This window comes from Dermochelys coriacea, chromosome 3 (assembly GCF_009764565.3).
Source record: "Dermochelys coriacea isolate rDerCor1 chromosome 3, rDerCor1.pri.v4, whole genome shotgun sequence".
Taxonomy (NCBI): domain Eukaryota; kingdom Metazoa; phylum Chordata; order Testudines; family Dermochelyidae; genus Dermochelys; species Dermochelys coriacea.
In genome coordinates this window covers 31870905-31898362 of record NC_050070.1, presented here as the reverse complement: position 1 = coordinate 31898362, position 27458 = coordinate 31870905, and the positions used below count along the sequence as shown (strand labels likewise).

The following is a 27458-nucleotide window of genomic DNA, read 5'->3' as shown; positions in this document are numbered from 1 at the left end:
TAACAAAAGCTGGTATGGGTTCAGAAAGAGGTAATACCCCACTGGCCCCACATTTATTTACTTGGATTTTTTACAAACTACAGTAGTGCCCATCTAATGTTCTGGACACCTGTGATGATGTTTAAAAATACACTAATAAATAATCAGTAATAATGACACAAAAATGAATGGAAGAGCGAGAAGATTGTAGGACAAAACACAGACTTCCAGAGACGTATCCGAAACCCTGGGCTAATAGGCTGGGAAAAGCCCTGAGAGCCTTTGGACTGAAAGAAATTTAGTTAATTTATGCTGTAGGTACTATTTCCATACTTTATCACACAAGCTTTATGCCCATCTAACTGCCCTCTTGCAACTGTCTAACTAGTTGAATGTATTACAGAAGTGCTGTTTGTGACTCCATAGTTAAAGGGGAGTTGTTCTGCCCAATTTACAACATGTACTCTTTGAGTACAGAATTAAATTTCTAAGAATTTACAAATAAATGTTTATGAGTTAAAATTATTTTTTTAAACGGGCCCCTTAAGAAATTTAGCATTTATTGATTTCTTTGACCCTATTGACACCACGCAATAAACATACAATTATGATTAAGGCATTTTAACCTTCATGATTTTAGATTAGATTAAACTGATTGTTAAAGATAGAATAGTTTTCGCTTACGCTGTTTCCTCATGGTAACAATACAAGGCCGAGTTAAGGTTCTGTGGGTATCTTAACTGCATTTCCATACCTTAATGGAATGGCTTTCTTTAACCTGAACTGTGAATTTCTTGGATTTGTAGTGCTTGTTTCTGGGATATTTACAAAAGTGTTGTAATGTATTTAACCATTACATTATTAATGCACTGTGTGCATGTACTGTCAGCCTGATTTCATTTTAACATAGATATTTTTATCTCAGATTTACAGGTATAGTTTATTGCATGATTTTTATTTTCTATCCTTTGTCAGTATGTGTGATCAGGAAGAGTAGGGATGTGTGGCTGCCCCCACACCCAGTATATACTGTGGGAGAGATGTATGGCAGCTCCCCAGAGCCTATAGTTGGGAAGTCATGGGTGTGTGGTGGCCCCAATCCTCCCAGTGTGTGATGGGGAAGAGCAGTGTTGCATGGTGACCTCTGCCAGCGGGTGATGGCAGAGGGGAGAGTTGTGTGGTGGCCTCCCACAGCAGTGACTAGGGCGGGGTGTTTAGTGGCCTCCCCTAGTGTGCGGCGAGAGAGGACAGGAGTGTGTAGTGGCCTTTCCTCGTGTGTTATGGGGGGGGGGTGGCAGTGTCCCCAGTGTGATGTGGGGGAGAGGACGGGTGTGTGGTAGTAGCTTCCCCCCCCACTGCGCGATAGGGAGGGGATGGGTTTGTGGTGGCCTCCCTCAGTGTGTGATTACAAAGGCGGTGTGTAGCAGTTCCCCCCCCCCCCGCCTGTGCGGTGGCGAGGGAGAGGAGGGGTGCGTGGTGGCCTCCCCCAGCCTGTACGATGGCAGAGAGGTCTGTGTGGTGGCCTCCCCACTGTCTGTGCTGCCGGGGGGGAGGGGTGTGTGGTGGCCGCCCCAGTCTGTGTGCTGCCAGGGGGAGGGGCGTGCAGCAGCAGCAGCAGCAGCAGCAGCAGCAGCCCCCCCTCCCCCGTGGGTGACCGAGAGGGAGGGGTGCGGCTGCGGGGAATTTCCTTGGGCGGACGCCGGAGAGAACAACACACGCCAGACGGCGGCGGGGGTGTGAGCAGGGCGCTGCCGCCGCCGGTTGCTGAGCGATGTAAGCGGGGTGGCCCCCCCCCCACCCCTTTCCTCCCTCGGAGCCGCCCGCCCCCCGTCCCGTCCCCGCCCCGCCATGCCGGACCAGATCTCCGTGTCGGAATTCGTGTCCGAGACCAATGAGGATTACAAGTCTCCCACCGCCTCCAACTTCACCACGCGGATGGCTCAGTGCAGGAACACGGTGGCGGCCATCGAGGAGGTGAGAGCCGGGGGCGGCTCGGGCGGGGAGGGGCTGCAGAGCCCCCTCCGGCCTGGCGCCGCGCCCTGCCCGCCGCGGCGGGGAACGAGGCGCTCGCCGCTGCCTGCTGGGACTGCCTGGGAAAGCGCCCTTCGGCCGCTCGGAGCGGGGCGCGCCGGGCTGGCCCGGGGCTTAACCTCCTCGCCGGATCTCCCTCGCCGGCGTGGGGCGCTGTGGCTGCTTCCCCCCCAGCTCCCAAGGCTCGATCCCCTCCGCCGGCGCGGGGAGGGGGGCTGTGGCTCCCTTTTCCCCGGCCCCCAGAGGCTCAGCCCCCTTCCTGGGCAGGGTGGCTGTGGCTGTGGCTGCCTCCCCCCATCCCCGGGGGGCTGTGCCCCCCTCAGCCTGCCATATAGGGCCTTTTACCCCTCTCCCCCCTGCCCCCGCCGGGGGGTGTCTGGCTGCACCCCCAGCAACACCCCTGGGGAGGGGAGCTGTGTCTGTCTCATGGAGGGAGGTTTTTTGTTAAAGAAATTTGAAATTTCTCTGGCAAAACCCTCCCTCACCTGAGGGAGACCGTAAAAACTGAGGAGGGAGTCTTTTCCCTCTCATTCAAAGGAGCGTTGGGGCAGGTCTGATAGAAGCCATCCCGTCTCTTGTTGTCCTGTGTGTAACAAAATAAAGCGTTTCTGCCTATTTTGATTATAGTAGCAGCCTCTCTGAACTAACTTGTAAACAAAATAATCTTGTTTGCTATGTAGAGTAATTTGTTCCATCAAGTGATACACTGTGCGTCTGTTTGGTTTTGCTTATTTTGCAGTATGTTTAGCTTAAAAACACCAATTAAACAAAACTCTTGAGAATCGCTAGGTTTGAAGTGTCCCTCTCCACAAAAAAAATGCCACAAGCTATCAATTATATAAGTATCTTGAGTATGTGAACAAAACAGAGCATTTGTTGTTTAAATGCCTTTTTTTGCCAGTCCCTAAACCCTTGACTTTGAATTCAAAATAATCTGTATGGAAGGAATTACTGTTTTGCTCCTGAAGTAATTTTTCCCTCCACACAAACTTATTCTTAAACACCTGTATTTAATTATACCTTTTAAAGCAGATTTTAAGGTCAGCAATTAAATATCAATGGCAAAGTTTTTAGAGAATATTTATAAATGTGAGGGTCTTTTTTTCTGCCTAAAATTTACTAAACTTAAATGAACAGTTACTGAAATTATTTAGGTCTAAAGCAAGTAACTGTAAGTAGTGTTGTCAGATCTCCTGGTTTTATCACAAGTCTCATGATATTTTATTTATATATTTTTAAAAAGCCATTTCTCTTGGAACTATATGATTATGTGAGAATCTCAACTGTAAATTTTTTAAAGAGTGAGTTTCTAGTCTTCCCAATTGTTGAGAAAAAACTTGAAAATGTGAACCCTTAAAGATAAGAAGGCAAGAAAAAGAATCCAACATATTATTTTTAAAAAGGTCGTTATTTTTAAGACAATCTCAGGTGTTGGGCACCCCAAATTCATGACATTAGCATATGTAGTTGGCTGTACTGATGTACTTATTTGGGGGGGTCTGAAGAGAATGAACTAACAACATTCTCGAAAACTTCACTGTTCTTTACAATCAGAAGAATGCTGTACATATAAACTTGAACATGTTTGATTCCTGTCTTTTTAAAATCTGGCTATCAGTTTGTTTTCAGGTCAGACCAATGTTACATTGCTGGTTGGTTTCAAAGAAACACAATCAGTATGTTATATCCCAGTTTGCATCTTTAGAGGTTGCAGGTATGTGACAAATCTTCTTTAGAGAAGCCTGGCAAAATGGCCATGAAAACTTACTAGCTCAGGAAAAAATCTGCTCATCTATTCTGTATGATAATGAATACAACCAATATTTTACAGGTCTATCAAAAATACTTACCCAGGTTGTGTAGAATTTTACAAGTCTGCATTAGAGGTTATATTGGCAGTCACTCTGCTTATTCACTGTCATTAATTTCTTTAGCAATTTTGGCAAAACATCAGCAATAGGTTGTTCCTACTGAGATCCTGAAATTATTTAATGAAATGGAGTACTGCTTTTACAAAATTAAATGGAGTACTCCTTTTAAAAAAAGTCTCAAGAATTAAAGGACAATATTCATAGGTTTAAATCTATAAAATCTAGGTTCATATTCAATTTTTTGACATTCATGTCCTTCATGCTTGGTGGTCTGTCTGGTTTTTCAGGTTAAAGATGTTGCTTTGGTAAAAAGCTGTCTATACGTTGCATAACAGAGAAAACAACACTTTTTTTCTAGAGGTTTGATAGAAGCTAGTATATCAGCTTGATGAAAAACAACGCTTAGTGAAGCTGGTGGTTGAAAAGGTAAAGTAAATGTGTTCTGATTTCACTAACACAGATTTGAAACCTCAGTATATATGTTTTTCAGTGTGCTAACTAAACTACAGCATACAGTATGGTATAAAATCTAGGAAATATGGTTATGTACCTGTGTAAAGTTTAAGAATGTAGTGTTTTGAAATGGGGGATGGTAAAAGGAATATTGTTCAGACTACTGGGTAGTGTTTGGATTTCAGCTAATCAATGGACACGAAAGAACTAGTTTGCTAACTGAACACTTACAAAACTGGTGGACTGTAGAATAGTTGTGGAAATGCATCCGATGAAGTGAGCTGTAGCTCACGAAAGCTTATGCTCAAATAAAATTTGTTAGTCTCTAAGGTGCCACAAGTACTCCTTTTCTTTTTGCGAATACAGACTAACACGGCTACTCTGAAACCTGTCATTTTACTCTTATCTGCTAATTATCTGATTTTAAATATCATTAATGACTGAGCCTCCCCTTGAAAAGTTTCTTTTGAAGGTGAGGTGGAAGCAGTTTTCTAGCTTCTGCCAGTGAGTAGATCAGAACAAATGATGGACAGTTTGCAGAAATCATTAAATTGTAACCCTGCTCCCCTTTTTACTTTCCTTCCAAACTATTTGTACTGTGTTATTTGAGTACCAGAATCTGATCAGTGTTTGCTGCTGCTAGTAGAAAGAGAGTTAGGAAAGATCTGTTCTTGGAACAGACAAAAATGTCAGTATTGTTGTACAAGATAAGTGATTCCACCATTCCTGCAATTTTTTCGTTCTTAGGATGCTGTCCTGAGAGGTGCTGAGCATCTGCAGCTCCCACTGAAATCAATTTGCAAGTTTGCAGCAGTGCTGAAGATCAGGCACTTTATATCATATTTTCTAATCTTTGCATATGTAGTAATAAGTAAGTTTTAAATTAGAGTCTGATAGCTCAGCTCAGGGTCATATGTTTGGGGGAGGGGATGTTCAAAATCAGTAATCTAGTTTAAAAAAAGATTAACATTTGTAAGCTTTCCATTTCTAGTATAGGTTCCAGATGCCCATATTGTAGCAGGGCCTACAAATGTGAAGTGACTTTTTAATGCTGTGCACATTCAGTAGCAAAAGCCTGACTTTACCATTGCTATTGCTAAGGTCATTTTTCTCTCTTTTTTACATTGTGACTTTAATAATAATAATAAAAAAGACCCATCAACTGTAGTGAATTCTGTGAGATGCCACTAATCATGGGGGTCGTGACAATTTTTAGAAATTGTTATTCCGTAAACTCATTTAGTGATGACTGGAATCCATGTATGTGTTTTGTGAATGGTTTTAAGCAAAAGTTGTATAGCAAAGGCTGGTACTGAAATCTGTAAGAACCAAATACTAATTTTTTATTATTTATTATATTTATTATGGTCATGCCTAAGGACCAAGTGAGAACAGGGCCCCATTGTGCTAGCTGCTGTATACACAGAACTGTAGATAGTCCCTGCTCCAGAAAGCTTTCAATCTAAATGCGTGCATTAAGTGCTCCAAGTGCAAGGCGTACTTCTTCAAACTTGCTTTCTCTAATTTATAAACATGTAGCAAAATGCATATCACTAACGAACAAACAAAACCCTACCAAAACAAAATACTCTACTGCACATACAATTCTCCTCCTGAGGAGAGGATGAGAGAATAGTCCACACATGGCAGATGTTAATTATATCATTTAATGCACAACTGGAAGATGCTCAGATACTGTGTGATGAGCATAGTAAAAAAACCTATAGAAAACAAGTAGACAGAACAAATTAAGGGTAAAGGAAAAAGAGCATAACACGTGAGCAGTGAACAATGTGATGTAGCAAGTGTTACGTTAGTTGCATGGATTTTTATTTAAAAAATAGAATTTATGGTTGTATGTGCATGGATACACAAATTCCTGGATTGTGGAGTTTAAAATCTGAAAAATTAGTGTGGTAAACACTACATAAAAGGCAGAATTACAAGCCATGATTTATCTACAGTATGTGTGTCCTATTTCATAAAGTGCAGAATATTTTAATTAATTTTATTTTTGTTTCTTTAAATTTCTTGTTGGATTATTGCTGATGGACTATGTGAATTAAAGAAATGAGTTTTAGGGGAGGCTGGTTGTATCAAGCCCCTACGTCTAGTTTAGCCTCAGAACTAAATTTAAATAGTGGTGTGGGTATTGATTTTTTTCTCATCTCCAGCTTTGTGGAGATTCTATGATTATTGTGTCTCAATGATTCCATAACTGCCACCCCCGCAACCTCACCCGGGTGCTCTCAGTCACAATATGTTTTTTTTCCTCATTATCCCCCATAATAAACGTTTTGGAGACCAAAATTGAATTTGTGTCTGAAGTGTGATCTACAGCAACCCCACTGCCTTCAGTGGGTTTGGAGAGGTGTAACTGATTTGAAACTCAGTAAATAACAGTAATGCACAAAAAGGAATAGAATTCAGCTTGCTCTCTCTTAGCTGTTGAAGCTTTGGACGACTAATGGGAAAAAGCAGTAAAAATTGATGTCAGTAAAGAGACATGGCTCTGAATACACATGCAGTATCTTTATGATGTCTATTTAAATTTTTTAAGCTCTTTGGGGCAGGGACCAGAAACCGGTCTTTTTATATCTCTGTGAAGTGCCTAGCACACTTTTGGGAGCTGTATAAATAATCTGAGTGAGAAGGAACCATTTCCTACTATTTTCCAGAGGTATAAGAATACTTGCATCTCTTGATGCATTCTGGAAAATTTTAAAACCTTAACTTATATTTAGTTTTTAATAAAAACATATTTGCGCACACTGTGTTGTTCCTTTCAAAACATCTTTGTGCATTTTCTCCCCTTATTACTGGATATAGCTTCATAAAGTCATCATATTTTTAAATGCTTCTCTTCTGGAGTTATAAACCTCTGACATAGTCATCTGATGTTGCTGGGGAAAATCATCATGGTACAAACAGGAATATGTCTTCAAATAGCAGTGTTTATTTTGCGGGTAGAGGGGGTCATGAAGGAATAAGCTGGAGTAGTGTATAAAGTCTTCTGGCTAAATTCTAGGACTTCAGCTGGAGCTGTGTCAGAAGACAGAATTTAGCCCTTAAATATGGACTGAAAACCTTTTCTAGTGTGGAGGATGTTTAGGCAGTTAAACTTAACAAGTCATCTAGGTTCACTATGAAACTGGTTTTAGTGGGACATTGTCCCACCAGTGATACTAAACTCTCCACCATCAACCTTACCCTGTCTGTCTCCCCCACTCCCCCAAAAGTAGGGAGGTATATAATTTCCAGAGAACCATGCTGCAGCGTGATTCAGCCCTTCCCCATCTCTCTTGCTACTTCTCAGTGGCAGGATTTTCTAGACTCAGTATATTTTTTTGCTTTCAACTAACATGAGCAGATGTCTAATTCTTCTTCTTCATTTTTCTCTTCTTTCTCTTCCTACAATGTTGTTAGTGGTAGTATTAATGGGAGCCCTAGTCATGGACAAGGACTCCATTGTGCTATGCCTGGTATAAACACAGAACAAAAAGTCATTTGCTGCCCCAAAGAGCTTACAGTCTGTGTATGACAGGAGACAGCAGATAGATACAAACAGATGGGGGAAGGAAATATTTCCAAGCAGATAATAAGTCAATAAGAGTCGATATCTAAAAAGAAAGTGAGGGATGATAGGTAGGGTGAGGATGAGAGTTGAAAGCGAAGGCAAATAGCTTCTGTTTGATGTGACAGAGAAGGGGGATCTAGTCGGGATGCGAAGAGAGCAGTGACATGGTCAAAGTGATGGGCTAGAAAAATGATCTTTGTAGCAGCACTCTGAATAGATGTGAGCAGGGCAAGATTGCATTTGTCAAGGCTGGAGAAAAGGATTTTGTAATTGAGAATCAAGATGAGGAGAGCCTGGATGAGGGTTTTAGTTGTTTAGATAGATGGGAAAGGCCACATTTTAGAGATGTTACGCAAAAAAAAAATCTGTAAGATTTGGCCTGGATGTGTGGACCTAAAAAGAAGTTTGAGTTGAAGATGATGCCCAGGTTGCAGGTCACAGTGACGGACAGGCCGATGGTGTTGTCTAGAGTAATTGAGAAAGGCAGTAGTGAGGAGGTATTGGGAAAGCTAAAATACAGTTTTTAATCTATGTTGCACTTGAGCTGATGGCTAGACATTTACAGGGAGATGTCAGAGAGACAAGCTGAGATATTAATTTGTACAGGAGACCAGTCTGGAGTAGTGAGGTAGACCTGTGAGTTTTCAGTACAGAAATGATAGCTGAATCTGTTTTCACATGAGGTTGTCTGCAGATGAGGTTGTCAAAGGAGAAGAGCTGGGGATCAAGGACCAGGCCCTTGAGGAACTGCCACAGAAGCTTGAATGGGATTAGGAGGATCCTCTGGAGAAAGTATAGTGATAGAGGAAGGAGATGAAAAGGGATATAGCAGCTCCTCATCCCCAAGGTATAGGAGAGGGCAGTGAGAACCAGCGAGGAGGCTACATTTCATTTATTCAGAGTGGGAGGTAGAGGAGGGAATTGGCCAGACTTTAACTAGTATGTATATTTCAAAATTATTTATTTGGGGGGACAGAAGTTGACTTATTGGCAGAGGAGTTTCAGAGTAGCAGCCGTGTTAGTCTGTATTCGCAAAAAGAAAAGGAGTACTTGTGGCACCTTAGAGACTAACAAATTTATTTGAGCATAAGCTTTCGTGAGCTACAGCTCACTTCATCGGAAGAAGGCAGAGGAGTGGAGATGTGGCAATATAAATTAAATAGGTGGTGCTGGTCCTCTTCATCCAGACTAGTAGACTTTGGCCTGGTCTACACTATAGAGGTAGGTCGACATAAGGCAACTTATGTTGACCTAAATATATGTATCTACAATAGAATGGTGCTCCTGCTGATGTAAGTTGCCAACTACATCGACATAACTCCTTCTCTGTGAGAGGCGTAGCACTTAGGTCGATGTATTTAGGGGTGACGCAATGTCTGTGTGGACACTGCATTACTTACATCACCTGTTGGCTGACAGCCCAGATCACTGCCACCAGGACTGATAGCTCTGATCCCTTCTACTGCTTCCTGATGAGGGATTGGGGAGAAAGTTGGGCCCAAGCCTGGCAGTTGCTGGGGCTTGGGCTCTCTTTCCCCTCATCAGGAGATGGCTGGGCTCGGGCTCTCCTTCTCCCTGCCCCAATTCGTCACTAGGAGGCATCAGCGAGGCTCCTGGCTGTCAGCCCTGGCAGTGGAGCTCACAGCAGGAGTTCTTCCCCTGCCCTAGGGCTGACTGCTTGAGCCCTAGAGACTCAGTTTCACAGCAGGGCGCCTACAAGCTGTGAAATTGATTTTTCATAAGAATGGCCATACTGGGTCAGACCAAAGGTCCATCTAGCCCAGTATCCTGTCTTCTGACAGTGGCCAATGCCAGGTGCTTCAGAGGGAATGAACAGCAGATAATCATCAAGTGATCCATCCCCTATCATTCATTTCCCGTTTCTGGCAAATAGGCTAGGGACACCATCCCTGCCCATCCTGGCTAATAGCCATTGATGGACGTGTCCTCCATGAATTTGTTCCGTTCTTTTTGGAAACCAGTTATAGTTTTGGCCTTCACCATATCCTCTGGCAGGCAATGAGTTCCACAGGTTGACTGTGCGTTGTGTGAAGAAATACTTCCTTTTGTTTGTTTTAAACCTGCTGCTTATTAATTTCATTTGGTGACTTCTAGTTCTTGTGTTATGAGAAGGAGTAAATAACACTTATTTACTTTCTCCACACCAGTCATGATTTTATAGACCTCTATCATATCCCCCCTTAGTTGTCTCTTTTCCAAGCTGTGAAAAGTCCCAGTTTTATTAATCTCTTTTCATACGGAAGCTGTTCCATAGCCCTGATCATTTTAGTTGCCCTTTTCTGAGCTTTTTCTGATTCCAATATATCTTTTTTGAGATGGGGTGACCACATCTGCACGCAGTATTCAAGATGTGGGTGTACCATGGATTTATATAGCAGCAATATGATATTTTTCTGTTTTGTTATCTATCCTTTTCTTAATGATTCCCAACATTCTATTAGCTTTTTTGGCTGTCACTGCAATTGAGTGGATGTTTTCAGAGAACTATACATAAAGGATTCCAAGATCTCTTTCTTGAGTGGTAAAGCTAATTTAGACTCCATCATTTTATATGTATAGTGGGGATTACGTTTTCCAGTGTGCATTACTTTGCATTTATCAACATTGGCCAACAAATTTTGTTTCTCTGCAATGGCCTTATCATCCTGGAGTGCTCCTGTAGCATTTTGATCATGCAGTGGCCCCACTGATGGTTTAGCAGGCTTTCTGCTTCTGATGTACTTAAACATTTTTTTGCTATTACTTTTTGAGTCTCTGGCTAGCTGTGTTTCAAATTCTTTTTTGGCCTTCCCAATTATATTTTTATACTTCATTTGCCAGGATTTATGCTCCTTTCTATTTTCCTCACTAGGATTTAACTTCCAACTTTTTAAAGGATGCCTTTTTGCACCTCACTGCTTCTTTTACTTTGTGGTTTATCCACGGTGGTGCTTTTTTGGTTCTCTTACTGTGTTTTTTTTAATTTGGGGTGTACATTTGAGTTGAGTCTCTATTATGGCTCTTTAAAAGGGATTTTACTTTTTGCACTGTACCTTTTAATTTCTGTTTTACTAATTTTCTTATTTTTGTGTAGTTCCCTTTTCTGAAATTAAATGCTAATGTGGTGGGCTGCTATAGTGTTTTCCCTGCCACAGGAATGTTAAATTTAATTATTTTATGGTCACTATTACCAAGCGGTCCAGCTGTATTCACTTCTTGGTCCTGATCCTGTGCTCCACTTAGGACTAAATCAAGAATTACCTCTTCTCTTGTGGGTTCCAGGAGTAGCTACTCCAAAAAGCAATCATTTTAAGGTGTCAAGAATCATAGAATATTAGGGTTGGAAGAGTCCTCAGGAGGCCATCTAGTTCAATCTCCTGCTCAAAGCAAGACCAACACCAACTACATCATCCCAGCCAGAACTTTGTCAAGCCGGGGTTTAAAAACCTCTAAGGATGGAGATTCCACCATCTCCCTAGGTAACCTATTCCGGTGCTTCACCACCCTCCTAGTAAAATAGTGTATCGTCATATCCAACCTAGAGTTCCCCCACTGCAACTTGAGACCATTGCTTTTTGTTCTGTCATCTGCCATCACTGGGAACAGCCTAGGTCCAACCTCTTTGGAACCCGCTTCAGGTAGTTGAAGGCTGCTATCAAATCCCCCCTCGACTCTTCTCTTCTGCAGACTAAATAACCTCAGTTTTCTCAGCCTCTCCTTGTAAGTCAATTTCATTTCTGCATCCCATCCTGAGGTGACATGTACCCAGTCAATATTGGGATAGTTGAAATCCCCCATTATTATTGAGTTTTTTATTTTTATAGTCTCTCTCATCTCCCTGAGCATTTCGCAGTCATTATCACCATCCTAGTCTGGTGGTCGGTAGTACACTGGACCCTCTCTAGAACGTGGGATTTTGGATCCATGCACAATACCACATTAACGCTGAGACCGTGTTAAAATGAATTGCAATTAAAGTAATTAAATTTGGGATCCATGGCTGCGACCGCGTCATATGCGAATTCGTGCTATATAGATGTGCGTTCTAGCGAGGATCCGGTGTATATCTCTACTGCTATATTCTTATTATTCAAGCATGGAATTACTATCCATAGAGATTTTATGGTACCAGTTTGGTTCACTTAAGATTTTTACTTCATTTGACTCTGTTTTCTTTCACATATAGTGCCACTCCCCCACCAGTATTTTCTTGTCAGTTTCACGGCTGCTATTATTTCACATTTGGTCTCTGGCTCCAGCTGTCAGCTCCAGAGACGCCAGCTGTGAGCCCTAAATGGGGCTGACGGATCTGGTGTGGGGGGTGGGAGTCTCCAGCTGTGAGCTTCCTGCCAGCCAGAGCCAGAGCAGAAATGTGAAATATTAGCAGCTGTGAAACTGACCAGAATGTCAATTTCACTTCTGGTAGTCTCCCTGCTGTGAAATTGAGCCGCTTGCTGGGTCACAGCTCTGATGTCAGTCCCGGGGCGGGTGGGCTCTGCTATGAGCCCTGCGTGGCTGCCAGTTCCTCACTTTAGTAAGAGAAAGCGCTCCTGGTGAGGATGTGCACCACCGGCTGAAGGAGGTTAGTGCGGAGACTAACAGCCGATTTAATTACTGAGGTGGCTATAGGTCGACCTAATGTGGTAACCTAATTTTGTAGTGTAGAGAGGCCCTCACTCCTCAAGTGAGTAGGTGCTGAGGAAATTTTTCAAATTCTGTCTTTGTGCATACTTATTGATTCTTTCAGTTACACAAAAATGTTTACCATGGAATATTTGTGATATGTGGCCAAATCTTACAAATCTGTCTCTTAGCCGTTACGGTTTTTCACGTAAATTTTCACAGTTATGTTATCAATTGTAGCATCTATATTTAAAGCCAGGAGTTAAGAGTGAAGGCTGAAACTCTGTTTTTAAGCCACAATGTTGTCTAGGGGTGGAATTGCAATATTTTATATAAAACCACCTAGTGTTCATAGGCCCTTCTTTTACCCCGAGTAAAGATCAGATTATCAGTATAATTTCATCCTGAAGTCTATAATTCTGTCTAGGATTGTGTTAAGTGTGTATTTGAATACCTCAAAGCAGCAGACATGATTATAATTGAACTAACCAATTTTATGTTTCTGAAAGCTTTGTTGAACATTCAGATGGTATAGAGTGAAATAAGGAAGTCCTGAAGCTAAGTGAACTTTCATATGGCTTGTTCTCTGGTGCTATAAATTCGTGCCTATTTATAGTGAAGACTTTCTGACAAAATACATCCGATGAAGTGAGCTGTAGCTCACGAAAGCTTATGCTCTAATAAATTTGTTAGTCTCTAAGGTGCCACAAGTACTCCTTTTCTTTTTGCGAATACAGACTAACACGGCTGCTACTCTGAAACCTGTGACAAAATACAGTTCTAGTGAAATTTCTAATCTATTTTAAGGGAGTCTATTTAGGAAAAAACTGCATTTGCTACTCATTTTAAGCAATCAAACAGAATCACCTTTTGAACAAAGGCGTAGGAGTGGAAATTTCCTTAGCACATGCTACATAGAACCTGTTCCATTGTCAGCTACAAGGCATGCAATGTAGAATTTTGCAATGCATGTATGAAATATATATTTTATCAATTCATTTTTCCTTTACAGTACTGTAGGTGTATGTTACAAAACAATAAAAATTGAAAATGAAGTTTTCTCATGCCTTGAGCTCTGTGTAGACTTGATATTAGCAATGCCGAAAGAACTGGTTTAGAATCAAAGAAGCAATGAAATTGTTAAATATTCTGTAAGCTACATTTTGTTTTGCTTGGGTCACTGTAATGTTTAACTATTGTTCTTGATTATATCATAGTGTGGACAACATGCTTCCCTCATCTGTATTCTCAATTGCTTTAATATTAAAAGTGTAAGTAGTTCAGTGCCTTCTAGCTATCTTAGATATCTATTTTAGGTACTTAAGAGTCTGCACTGGTGGGCATCATATGAGCACCACACAATCTATAATGTATTTTTCCTCACAGCATTCCTATGAGGTGTGGAAGTAGTTTATTCCCTTTTTATTGGTAGGAAACTGAGGCACAGAGAGGCTAGAAGTGATTTGCCTGAGGTCGCACTGCAAGAAAAACAGATTTGATTTTGTAATAGTAGTCTATCTTAATTACCCCTCAAGTGGATGGCAGATAACAGCCTGGTTTCAGAGTTGCTATAGAATAAACAAATAATTACGGGGGTTAAAAAATAATTTGCCCGTTCTGTAATGGCCTGTGAGAAGCTTTCCGGGGGAGCATGGTTGCCGCAAACCTTTAATTCCACTGTAGTTAAAGCTGTCCATTCCACAAAAATTTAAGGCCAGCATTTTCAGGGGTGGCCTCTGATTTTGATTGCTTCTGTTTTTGGGTGCCCACCTAGAGAGAATATGTAATAAGGAGTGTCTAGTTTGGCACCCAAAATCCATGGCCATGTATGAAAAATTTTCTGTATGCTTTCATTTAAAAAACACTCCCCCCTTCCAAATGGGAATTAATGTGGTGTTACTTTCCTGGGTTTGTACACAGGGAGCTCCAGTGCTTTTTCTACCTGTCATAGCTTGGCCAAGCATCAGCAGAGTGAAATTAACAAGATTCCTCTTCCTGTATAGTAGCCAAGGGAGGAGGATGATTTTAAAATACATCAAACACTTATTTGCCAGAAGCTGAGCTAATCTTAAATTTATTCTGACTACATTGTTTATCTTCCATTAACTATGCTGTAACGTAAGGATTTAATTATTTGATGTAAAAGTGTTTGTATTAATATTGAAAGCCCATTTCAGAATTTTTCAGAAGTGGAACACTGTCCTACTAATGATGGCGGGGAAAATAGAATCAAAATTATAGCATACTGTCTGGTAGCTGCCATATATGAAGAAGTAGGTTGTAAAATTTGACAGCATTGGACCAAAATTGTTTTTAAACATTCATGATTTAGCTAGTACAAGACCTAACAAGTGAAACTGAGAGATTCATTTTATTTTGTAAGATGAATCAAGTTGAAAAAGTAAACAAACACATCATGGGGTGGAAAATGATGGTTTTTAGTTTTTTCAGTTGTAAAAATCTAATCTATTACTGGTAAAATAAGTAGGGACATCTGTTTCTTAACCCACCAATAGCTCCCCTCCCAGCAGTTTAACCTGATGATGATGTACTTTTTAAAAGAAAGGTAAAATCTAAATAATTACTTTAGCTCTGCTTATACTAGCTTCTGACAGATGATTCAGCTTTTCTCTAAGTAATACTTGTTAGAGGTGTTCTGTTTGGCAGAATGTCTCCTTTTTTTTTTTTTTTTTTTTGGTTCTTTTCCTCGCTTCCTGAAATGCCTCCTGTTTTGTCTGGAGGATAAAAATACCATGGTTAGTGTAAATCCAATGATGGAGGAATTTCTCCTCTTTTTGTTGTCTTCCTTCAGTGTGGTAGCTTCATATATGCATGATGAAGATGTCTCTTAGTGCAGATTACTATTACTGACTTCTGTTAAAATAGCTCCCAGAGACCTCAATCAGGCGCAAGACCCAATTGTGTTGGGGGCTGTAAAAACACATCTCTTGCTATCTGCTTTTAAGCCCAGATGTAAGGTGGATTTAACAAAGAAATGGAAGGAATGGGAAGAAAGTTAGACGGTAACAGCAATAGGAACATGTGGCTGCACAGAATGGCTTGATTTGATTGACTTGATGTTATGTCCTGCTGTTTTGAATCATGAGAAATAAGCTGTAGATATGGTCAAATATCAGGAGCTGATTTATGTAAAATCAGTTTGTAACTGTATTTCATTTGTTTATACGTCAACTTTTGTCTACAAACAATAGAAGTAACAACCTACACTCTGTGCCCTTTTGGAGAACTGAGTGTATTACAGTAAAAAATGTTCACGGTGTTTGTTGAGCTGAATACAGCTAACTCTCTCACAATGCAGACGGTGTTTAACTATTCCACAAGTGACATGTTTTGTTCTTCCACACTTAATAAGATGAAGGAATTAGCTCCAGTCAGCTTTACTGTCTAAATCCCATACATATCTTCCAAATTACAAAGAACAGTTTGTTACATAGACTGCGCTTACCTTTATCATAAAATCATATTTAAGTAGACAGTTTTAAATAATTAACTTATTTTCTCCCAAAAAACTTCAGGCGTTCTCTAAAAGATGTGTCCTGGAATGAGATTCTTCCACGGTAGGGTAAAATCTTCACCGACTTAATTGACTTCAGTGCGTGTGTTTGACCCAAATGATGTCAAGAGTCCAGTGAAATCAAAGGAAAGACTCCAGTTGACTTCCTTGGGCTTTGCATCAGGCTTCAAGAAGCACAACAGATGAAATAAAGAACAGTGCAACACAGGATAAACACAAATGTTGTGTGGTCTGTCAACACTGGCAGACTCAAAAGCAGATGGCAGCAAGGACGTTTTGGTGGCTTGTCTTCTGTAGAGAGTAACTAAAATGCACCACTGAATTAATTCTTACTCAAAATAAAATGTTTGTTTGAATACAATGATTAGGGTAAAGGAGTATGAGTCCTCTAGTGTATTTCAAGAACTGTGAATGTCTGCAAAGTGACTGACTTTCTGGGTACTATATAGACAAATAAATATTAACTAATAATTCCCAAAACAAAAGTCAGTCAAATCCTAAACAATAAATGGACCCTATGTTCTTCCATATAGTTTGGTTGGCTTGGGCTAAGATGGGGTGCTAATGGGACTAAATCCTTAAAAAAAAAAAAAAAAAAAAGCGCTGAACTGAGAATGCCCTGCTATCAGTCACAGGATTCACGTTTAGGAAGTAAAAGAAAGAGCATGTTAGCCAATCTTAACTTCTCTGCCGAAATTCAAGATGAGAGTTGGTGTTTCATAGAACTGGTGCAAGGCTTTAAAAGTGATCCCCAACAGCCAGAAGTGAACAGAAAGCCAGCGAAGAGGAAAGGCTTCATATTGATGACTGGAAAGAATCTGAGTGGACAAGATGATGATTTTTACTTGGATATTTGAGACTGTTCTTTATTGCCACAGTGACCTAAGTCTCATACAGTCACTATCTTTCTGTGCTTGATAAGGATTTGGTTTTTATGAACATTATTTTCTTCAATAATTAAGTATATCTGTGTGTGTGAACATACCTTGATGTTGATATTCTCTGGCATTTGTTAGTACAATTTAGTAACTAATGAAATATAAGGTAACAAATGTATTGTTTTATTTCATAAACTCTTTTTGAAGACTATACAATGTATAGTCAGCCAGAATTATTACGTTGCTGATGACAACTATACTTAAAATCAGCTCATCTCATATCTTGAAATAGGGTGCTGTAATTTTGATGGTGATGTTATGAAAAAAGGAGAAAAATATGGATTATATCCTGCCTGTATGTCAACTGAGTGATGTACATAAGTTGGCATGTTTGGGGGAAAAATTGCTTTGAAATGAGCTGCCTCAACTTTCTCTCTCTCTCTCTGCTATTCAGAAGTTTTAATTGTCAAAAAGGTTTATTATTTTACCTTACATAAATATATCAGTTGCATTTCTCACCTTTTTCTGTAAGGGAGCAAGATAGAAGCTTAATAAGTAATGTTTATGCATTACTTTTCCATTCAGGATACAATAGCATCATGTAGTGGCTTGCATGGAATGACTAAGACTTTGTAACCTTTAAACCGCTGGCTCTTGATTTGCTTTTCTTGATGCAAGTGATTTTCTAAGGGGTGTATGCTGAGTGATTAATTTGTTAAGAAGAGCCAATAATGTACTTATGCTTAGGTATGGGTGTGTGCGTGCACACGCACGAGAGAGATGAATGCAACAAACAGCAGTTTCATGTATTCAAACCGATTCTCATCTTTTGTCCTTTATCTTTTTAAAGTAGTTAAATAAATGCAAAGTAAAAGCCATAATAAAATTACAATTTACTGTAATTTAATAAAATGTTTTATATTAATGAGAGAGAAAAGATGGGTGAAGTAATATCTTTTATTGGACTAACTTCTGTTGGAGGGAAGAGACAAGCTTTTGAGCATACATACAGCTATCTTTCCTTCAAAGACCTGAAAGCTTCTCTCTTTTCCCCAGCAGAAGTTGGTACAATAAAATAATAACAGATATATTATTTCACCCACTTTGTGTGTCTCATATATAGAGTGACCAGATGTCCTGACATTTAACTCTTTGTCCTGTGTCCCGACTGATTTCTGATTGGGATGCCATTGGTCCCGATATTGTATGATTGCCAGGTGACTGTGTCTGGTTGGCACGAGGCTGGCAGGCTCCCTATCTGGCTTCATGCAGCTCCTCGGAAGTGGCAACATCTTTCTCTGGGTCCTAGGCACAGGGATGGCCAGGGGGACTCTTCATGCTGCCTCCACCGTGAGCACCTGCTTTGCAGCTCCCATTGGCCAGGAATCGTGGCCAATATGAGTTGCGGGGGTGGCGTTTGCGGGCGAGGCAGTGCACAGAGCCGCCTGGCCATGCTTCCGCCTAGGACCCAGAGGGAGATGTCACCACTTCCGAGGAGATGCCTGAGGTAAGCGCCAGCCCACATCCCCTCCCACCCCAAAACTCCCTCCTGGAGTCAGCATCCTAAACCCTCCCCGGTGCCCTTGCAGCAGTGCTGGAGCTGGGGCCCTATGTCTCCCACTGACCCACAGCTTGCAGTGGGGGCTGGAGCTGGGGCAGTGTGCTCCTGACCGGCTTGCGGCGGGGCTGCGGCCGGGGGCTGCTGTTGGGGCTGTGCATCCCTGACCTGCAGCTTCCTCGGGTGGGCTGGGCCACCGCTTCCCGCAGCTCCCATTGGCTGGAAACAGTGAACCGCAGCCACTGGGAGCTGCAAGCGGCCGTACCTGCAGATGCTCAGGTAAAGAAAGCATCTCGCGGCCCTCCAGGGACTTACCCTGAACAAGCTGCGAACAAAGTTTGGGAACCCCTGGTTTAGACCAAAGGGTGCCCCTCCAATGCTCTGTGCATCCTTGACATAGCTTCAAAAACATAAATAACAGGAGTTATAAAACAAATTTTCCAGAGCAGCGGCATTACCTCTTCCTACCATGTGTGATACAGTCACTATTAATGTGACTAGTAGAACTTTTAAACCCCCACCACAATTTTTTGCCAGATAGACCAGGGCCACAAAAATAGATTGCCTTTGCATTTTGCCCACAAGGTCAACAAACACAGACAATTTTATACCTTGGGGAGAGAACATTTGTGAAGAAAGTGCCCTTGCATAAGAGAGCTCTGCCATCAGCTCCATCCCTTTTTATTATGATGAATTGATTCATCATCATATTATGATGATATTATGATTTATTAGGATGAAGCTTCACGGTCTCTCTCTACTGACTGCAACTGAGGCAGGAGAGAGAGCGAGAGAGAGAGTCTGAAACATGCAGATCCAAGGCTTAAACGTTGCTTACACATGGAAATTGACCATCATACCTATTCCAGAATAGCTCCCTGGGTGACATTCTGCTCTGAAATAAGTCATTTTTATTTTAGAATAATTTATCCTGATGAAGTACGTATTCTAGAGTAGCTATTGCAGAATAGCTTATTCCCCAATAGTTATGCCTGTGAATTTCACCATGTAAACAAGGCTTTACTTGAATGAGTGAGTAAGAGCTGCAGAACATTGTCCTTGGTGCTTATCCCTGTTTGTACATAGCAGTTGGTCAGTGGACAAGTGCTGGGGGAGATTTTGGGTGTAGAAAAGGGAGCCTGTACCTAAGAGGAAGAATAGAACACAGTATAGGGGGAAAACGGGAGAGAGAGAGAAGGGGATACTGGAATCAGACAGGGAGGGTAACTCAGGAAAATATACCCCATGCTCTTTGATGGATAAGAGAGTGTAGTAAAACCAGGAAGGGAAAGAAAATATAACAAAAGCAAGAGAAATGTAGCACATAGGACTTTTTGAAAATTGCTGGGTGAATTATTTGATCAATCTGAACATTATTTGATGACTGACTTGATAAATACATCATAATAATTGACCAGCCCTGTAGCTTGTCAAATACAAGTCAGCAACTGTTATTAAAAAACAATAAAAATTGTTGAATATATGCTATACTTTTGACTATTCATAACAATCAGTTTCGTTTTTAATGAATTTTAATAGAGAATTGATAGACAATATATTTCAACTAAATGAAATTCACATCTGTTTTAAAGGGATGTGACTTTGTGGAGCATGGTCTTGAGGTGTGTGTGGAGATGGGAGAGGGGGCAGGCAAGAGATACAATCATAGATATTTTTTACCTTGGCTTGTAGGCCGCATTGATGTAGTGGGTGTTGGATATGTTTTGTAAACCCTGATCTATTGTTGATGGGGAACATTCAGTTTTAGGCTTGAAGTTAGGGTTGCCAACTTTCTAACTGCACAAAACTAAACACACTTGCCCCACCCTTTCCCTGAGTCCCTGCCCCGTCCCTTCTCTGAGGCTCTGTCCCTCACTCCAACCCCCCTCCCTCAGTTGCTTGCTCTCCCCCTCACTTTCACTGGGCTGGGGCAGGGGGTTGGAGTGAGGGAGGGGGTGCAGGTCTGGGTTGGGGCCAGAAATGAGGGGCTCGGGGTGTGGGATGGGGCTTTGGGCTGAGGCAGGAGTTGGGGTGTGGGAGGGAGTGAGGGCTCCGGCTGCAGGCTGGGGCTGGGGATGAGGGGTTTGGAGTGCAGGAGGGTGCTCTGGGCTGGGGCAGGGGTTTGGGTGCGTGGGTAGTTGGGGTGTGGGCTCCGGGAGGGATTCTGGGTGCAGGAGGGGGCTCAGGACTGGGGCAGGGAGTTGCGGTGGGGGTGCAGGGTCTGGGAGGGAGTTAAGGTGCGGGAGTGGGTTCGGGAGTGCAGGCTTTGGCCGGTCGATGCTTAACTCAGAAGGAGGCGCAGCCAGGTGGTTCTGTGTGGTGCACAGTGCCTGTGCCCACAGGTGCTGCCCCTGGAGCTCCCATTGGCTGTGGTTCATAGACAATGGGAGCTGCGGAGCCGGCACTGGGCACGGCAGGGGCCGCGCACACCAGAGGTTGGTGACTGCCTCTTTTACCAAGTAGATTTCCTATAATCCCGACACTAAAAAGGTACGTTCCTCCTTGGACAAATAGTAATTGCCAATCTTTCACTTTGGGGTTTTCTGTATTCCATTATCATGTGTTCTGTGGAAATTATAGTAGTTGCAACATTGCTACATTGCGAAGAATTTGGGTTGTCTGTGTTTTCACTATAGTTGGCAAAATTCCTTTCCCTAAGCTGCTTCTGCTGCCTGATTTACTTGTACTCCACCATCTGGCTGTATCCGTCTGTTGTCCCTCGTCTTATACTTGGATTTTAAGCCATTAGGGGAAAGGGACATCTCTTTGTTCTGTGTTTGTACAGTGCCTAGCACAATAGGGTCCTGGTTTATGAATAGACCCCTATGTGCTACCATAATACAGATAATATATAGTAGTATTGGTAGACAAAAGTGTACAGATTTTCTATTCAGCAGTGAGTTTACATTATCTCATAGAGGTAATACCATCAAAAGGGCAAGAAGATTTTGTTTTCCTGGAAGGAGCATTGAAGAATATTCAATACTTAGTCTCTTCTATTATTTAGTAGTAGTAGTAGTTTTTTTGAGTGACCTTTTTATAAACAAGACCAGTCCTAATTATAGGTTTCAGAGTAGCAACCCTATTAGTCTGTATTCGCAAAAAGAAAAGGAGTACTTGTGGCACCTTAGAGACTAACAAATTTATTAGAGCATAAGCTTTCGTGAGCTACAGCTCACTTCATCGGATGCAAAGCTTATGCTCTAATAAATTTGTTAGTCTCTAAGGTGCCACAAGTACTCCTTTTCTTAGTCCTAATTATAGAGATTTAATTCTGCTCATTCTTCCCATTAATCATCTATTACCTTGCCAGCGTCCATTTGTCTTCTGCAAGGTTGCCCCTTTCTTGCTCAGCCATATGCAGCAGACAGTGTGTTCCTTACTTATTCAAATATCTTGGAACCTGTCAAATATGTAAAGGATCTACAGTTATCAAAATGGTCAGATATTTTTCTGGCAATTATTAAAATTCAGAATGAGAGTAGGATTTTTTTTTAAGATGTAACTGTTTGGATCTGTGTCTGTATTAGGCCTAGAGTAGAGAGATGTTTTATTTGTGAATATTTTTAAAATATAGTAGGAAGAAAAAAGTCCTGATAATAATATTGGTCCATTGCTAGATGGAAATGGTAAAATCATCAATAATGGGGCAGTAGTGTTCAATAAATGTTTCTGTTCTGTATTTGAGGGAAAAAATACCATCTCATCATTTGGTGGTGATAACTCTTTCCATTCCACTAGTCCCTCTGCAGGATGTTAAACAGAAGCTACTAAAGTTAGTTATCTTTAAATCAGAGGGTCCAGATAACTTGCCTCCAAGAGTTTTAAAAGAGCTGGCTGAGAGGCTTGCTTGACTGGTAATGTTGGAATGCTGGGAAGTTCCAGAAGACTGGAAGAAAGCTAATGTTGTGCCAGTTTTAAAAAAAAGATTAAATGGGCTGACTTGGATAAATATAAGCCTGTCAGCCTCACATTGATCCCAAGCAAGATAATGGAGCAGCTGATACGGGACTTGATTAATGAAGAATTAAAAGAGAGTAATGTAATGGAAATCAGCATGGGTTTATGGAAAACAGATCCTATCAAGCTAATTTGATACTTTTTAATGAGATTACACATTTGGCTGATAAAATACTTAGTCTTCTGTAAGACATTAGACTTGGTACTGCACTATATTTTATTTTAAAAAACAATATAAAATTAACATGACTCATTAAATGGATTAAAAACTGGCTAATTGATAGGTCTCAAAATGTAATTGTAAACAGGGAATCATCGAACAGATGGGTTTCAAGTGGGGCCCCACGTGGATCAGTTCTTGGCTCTACGCTATTTAACATCTTTATGAATGACCTGGAAGGAAACATGAAATCATCACTGATAAAATTTGTAGATAACAAAAACTGGGGGAGTGGTAAACAATGAAGAAGACAGGTGATTGATTCAGAGTGAGTTTGAATGCTTGGTAAGATGGTTGCAACCTAACAATTTGTGTTTTTTAATACAGCTAAATGTAGATATATACATCTAGGAACAAAAAATGTTGGCCACACTTAAGGATAGAGGATGCAGTTCTGGGAAGCAGTGACACTGAAAAAGATTTGGAGGTCGCGGTGGATAATCAGCTGAACATGAGCTCCTAGTCTGACACTATGGCCAAAAGAGCTAATGTGACCTGGGATGTATAAATAGGAGAATCCTGGAGTGGAGTAGAGACGTTATTTTACCTCTATATTTGACACTGGTGCGAGTGCTGCTGCAATATTGTGTCCATAATTCAAGAAGGATGTTAATAAATTGGAGAGGGTTCAGAGAAGAACATGGGAATGATTAAAGGTTTAGAAAGCATGCCTTATAGCAGGGATCGTCAACGTTTGGAACGCAGCTAGTCAGGGAAATACAGTGGCGGGCCAGAATGGTTTGTTTACTTGCAGGTTTGGCCGATCGCAGCTCTGACTGGCCGCAGTTTGCCGTTCCAGGCCAGTGGGGTCAGTGGATTTTCCTGATGGGCCGCATGCCAGAGGTTGCCGATCCCTGCCTTATACTGATTGAGTCCATGCGTCTGTCTATTTAGTTTAACAAAGAGAAGGTTAGAGGATGACTTGATTAGTCTAAAGTATCTACATGGGAAACAAATATTTAATAATGGGCCCTTCAATCTTGCAGAGAAAGGTGTAACATAACCCAGTGACTGGAAGTTGAAGCTATACAAATATGGACAGGAAATAAGGCATAAATCCCTCACGATGAGCATAATTAACAACTGGAATAATTAACCTAGAGTCATGGTAGAGTCTCCATCCATGACATTTATTAAATCAAGATTTGATGCTTTTTAAAAAAAAATATTTTTTAGGAATTATTTTTGGGGCCTGTGTTATTCAGGAGGTCAAACTAGGTTGTCACAATGGTCCCCTGTGGCTTTGGAATCTGTGAATCTGTTAATGTATTTGAAATGGATACTCTTATATACTGCACAAGTGGGATTCCAGCTTGAGGATTCCAGTTCAGGTGATTTAGACTTAAATTGCTAAATTGCCATTGCTTCCTTAGGATTGCTAGAACTGTAGATTGTTGGTAGTTTCAACTTTCTTTAGTAGTAAAGCATCAATCGATTTGTGAGTGTTGTTTCCCAACAGCTTTGACTCCTTCTGCACAATAGGAAATAGACCCACATAGCTTTTTTATGAGTAAATGCCCTAATAGACCATGATCTATAAAACAGATGTGGAGCAATCAGCATCAGTAAAACTGGGACTGATTTCTCTGTGGGAAGATAGGCTTAACTCTGAACGGTCTGGTGTATCTTATTGTTCAGAGTCGGAAAGCATTGCAATGGTTAACAGTGAAAATTGGCCAAGTCCATTTAGTTTGTCAAAGTGAGGATAAAAGGCCTGACCACTAGTCAATGGTCTCTTAGTGACTCCAACTATTTTTACAGGGCTGTATGTTTTGAAATACGTTAGGTTAACAAAAAGAAAATCCTTTTTTGTTACTTTCTCTGATACACTCGTTGGTGAAATTCCTTTTGTTAAATCATATTCAGTAAAACTGGACTTGTTAAAGCTGGTGACAGTAATCTGAATCGTTGTGTTTTATATTCAAGCACATAAGCTACATCAGTGAAATGTTACAGTTTTGAGTTTTGTAAATTGTCAGTTTAAAATTCTCAATTTATTGTTCCCATGGCACCCCTTGCACAAATGTAACACCTTATCTTTCTGAATACCCTGTTAAATTTATGTCCTAAAATATATTTGCCGTGTGTCTGGTCTATGGTTGCTCTTGGAACTATAGCTTTTAGGTGTGGCTAATTAACAATAATCAATTTGAATTCTAGTCAGTTTAAAAAAGAGTAAAAATAGTTTCACATATTAAACCTTCCTCATACCAGTTGGTGTGGCTTTGCAATCATATTTTCTTCATTTAAATGGCCTTTGTCTTCTGTTGCTGTGTGAAGGACCCACACAAACAAAGGGGGAAACTGACCAATTGAACATGCAGTAATATTAAAGCTTCAGTAGACAGAGAACTGTCAAATGCACAAAGTAAACAAACTGGAAAAATTTCCAATCTCCTTCAGCTACAGGAATCTTAGATGTTTCTTATACCAATAGTAAATAAAACAATTTTCACACAGAAGTGTAATTTTTTTTTAAAGATTGATGTCCCCTTAACTGAAATTAATAAAGCACTTTGATCAGGTAAATTGATGTGTCTGAAGATAATTAATTCCCTGATTTATTTTTTTGTACGTTGTTGCTTCAATATAGCATTTAAGTATGAAAGAGTTGAATTTCAAAAGAACAAAAATAAAACCAGAATGACCACGTGCTGAAATAAACATGCTAATTTCTAGACAGCAAGTTTCTCAAAACTGTGATCTCTAGATGTACTAAAGAAGCATCAAATAAGTTCAGAAATAAAAATAAATTAGCTTGGCAAGTAGCCTCCCATTATTAGTAGTGGAAACTCCATTCTTCATCATATAAATCTAGATTGGGCTCAAGATTTTATTTCTTAAGTATAAGGAAATCTTCTCCACTGGCAGGAGGATGGGCAAGAAGGTCTCTTTTTAACCTGGAATTTCTGTGATTTTTAGTTGCATTACTGTAGAATTGGCAGTATTTGCTGTAAATTAACATGCAGTATATTTACTGATTTGTAGAAAATAGAGTTGTATTTACTGCAGTTATTTCTAGTAAGAGGCAAGTAGAAGTACTTATGTATAGAAGATAGCTGGAAGCAAGAAAATAATTAATTTATTTGGCCAGCCTAGAAAATTTGTGCTAAAATAAATAGATTGTAAAATAAACAACCTTGCAATAGTGAAACTTTAGTACATGATTCAAAACTAGACATCAGTAATGAGGATAAAAGGACCCTGTCATAAAAACTATATGGTTACCTTTCTTCCAGTTCAAAGAATTGATTTAGCAGTTTAAATTAGTGAATGTGAATGCCAGAGTATGTAACATCAGAAGCCATTTTAAGTTTCATTGCTTCTGACACAGTGTTTGGAAGAGTCCAAAGAGAGAAATTGAATGAAAGGAAAATTGAGAGCATGTTGGTGAGTGTATGTATGTGTAGATGTAGCATGTGCATATTTTAAAAATAGAAATACAGAATCGAAGTTGAAATGTACAAAAAAGCTGGAGCTTTCTGTAAAATGATTAGCAGGTGCTGAAAACTGTGCAGATAGAAGGAAGAGAATAGGAAGAACCATACTAAATAAAGAGCTAATATTCTTAACACAAGAAAAGATGAACATAAATACAAGCTCCTATTTAAAATGATAAAGGTCTGATTCATCAACATGTTCCAGTTTTATGTTAGAATAATTCCTCTGAGATCAGTGGAGTAAAGTAGTGGTGAATCAGGCCTAGGGACAGTAGTTAAACAAACAAAAAATCAAAAATAGTAAGGCAAGTATTGTAAAAGTGACTGAATTTCTGTGTTTGCACATAGTGTTTTTTTGTTTTTTTTTTTTTTTTTTTTTTTTTTTTTTTTGTAGTCAGTATTAATCAATCAGTCTGTAGGCATACATAACCAGCAGGGTTTCAGCATAATCTAAACATTTTACATATACCTCAAAGAACAAAACACAACATGTATATGTTATGACATTTTGGCATGCATCTTGTTAAAAACAGTATTTTTATTTCAAGTGTGTAATATAAACACAAACATACAGCACCACCATAAATCCTTTCAATTCCATATTCCAACTACTTATTTTTTGATGGTGAGGAATAAAAATGGGATACTGAATCCAGGCTGCATTCATATTTTTCATTCTGCTGCGTAGATTTGGACTCGATTACCCAAGAGAGTGGTAGCAGAGCCACATCAACAAATACAATATCTTCTCAGAATGATTTTAACTTGTTTTACTCACTGGAGTTCTCTAGGCACATGGAGATAGGCAGTCTGCAACCTCCGTGTTTATCTGCCACTGTAAGGAGAATGATACAAATACCTACATGTATAGAACCTGCAAAATGGGCATATATTCATGATGACTAGTGAACGTGCACTAAGCAAGCAGTCTGCTGTTAAGAATTCTCTTTGACTAGTCTTTGGTCAAAGTCTAAGTTTGTTGACCTTCAAAGCGTGCTTCAAAGACTTTTCCCTACTTCATGAGCTGAATGAGTCCAACGTAAGACTTCCCTTTTGAACATCACTGTTAATTTTTATTCCTATACTCAGTATTTTTAAATAATTAGAAATGATCCCGGAGACTGATTGGTATGTGTTGTTTTGGTTTATAAACTAAATAAAAAATATTAACAGTAAGATAACTGTAAACAGTGGGTCAGATTAATTGGTGCAGTTTCATTAGTCGATTGACTTAAGCCAGGATGAATTTGGCACAGTATTTTTGTAGAAAATCTCATGGTAGCCTGATCTTGGTTTAAGAGTATTGTGACAAAATTCCTCCTCTGTCTTAGTG

At 40.3% G+C, this 27458-nt stretch overlaps 1 protein-coding gene across 5 annotated transcripts in view; it reads left to right on the top strand.

Moving 5' to 3' along the window:
• Window positions 1-1567: 1567 nt before the first annotated feature.
• The window catches only part of ASAP2 (ArfGAP with SH3 domain, ankyrin repeat and PH domain 2), a 166023-nt gene continuing 140132 nt past the window's right edge, over window positions 1568-27458 (top strand). For 3 of the 5 annotated variants that reach the window (XM_038397777.2, XM_038397776.2, XM_038397773.2), the window contains exon 1: window positions 1665-1953. In XM_038397777.2, coding sequence (XP_038253705.1) covers window positions 1828-1953 — 126 coding nt within the window. In that variant the 5' untranslated portion in view covers window positions 1665-1827. Of the gene's footprint in view, window positions 1954-4168; window positions 4308-27458 lie in introns of all 5 variants that reach the window. The other 2 variants (XM_043510273.1, XM_038397774.2) reach the window with 2 other exon arrangements.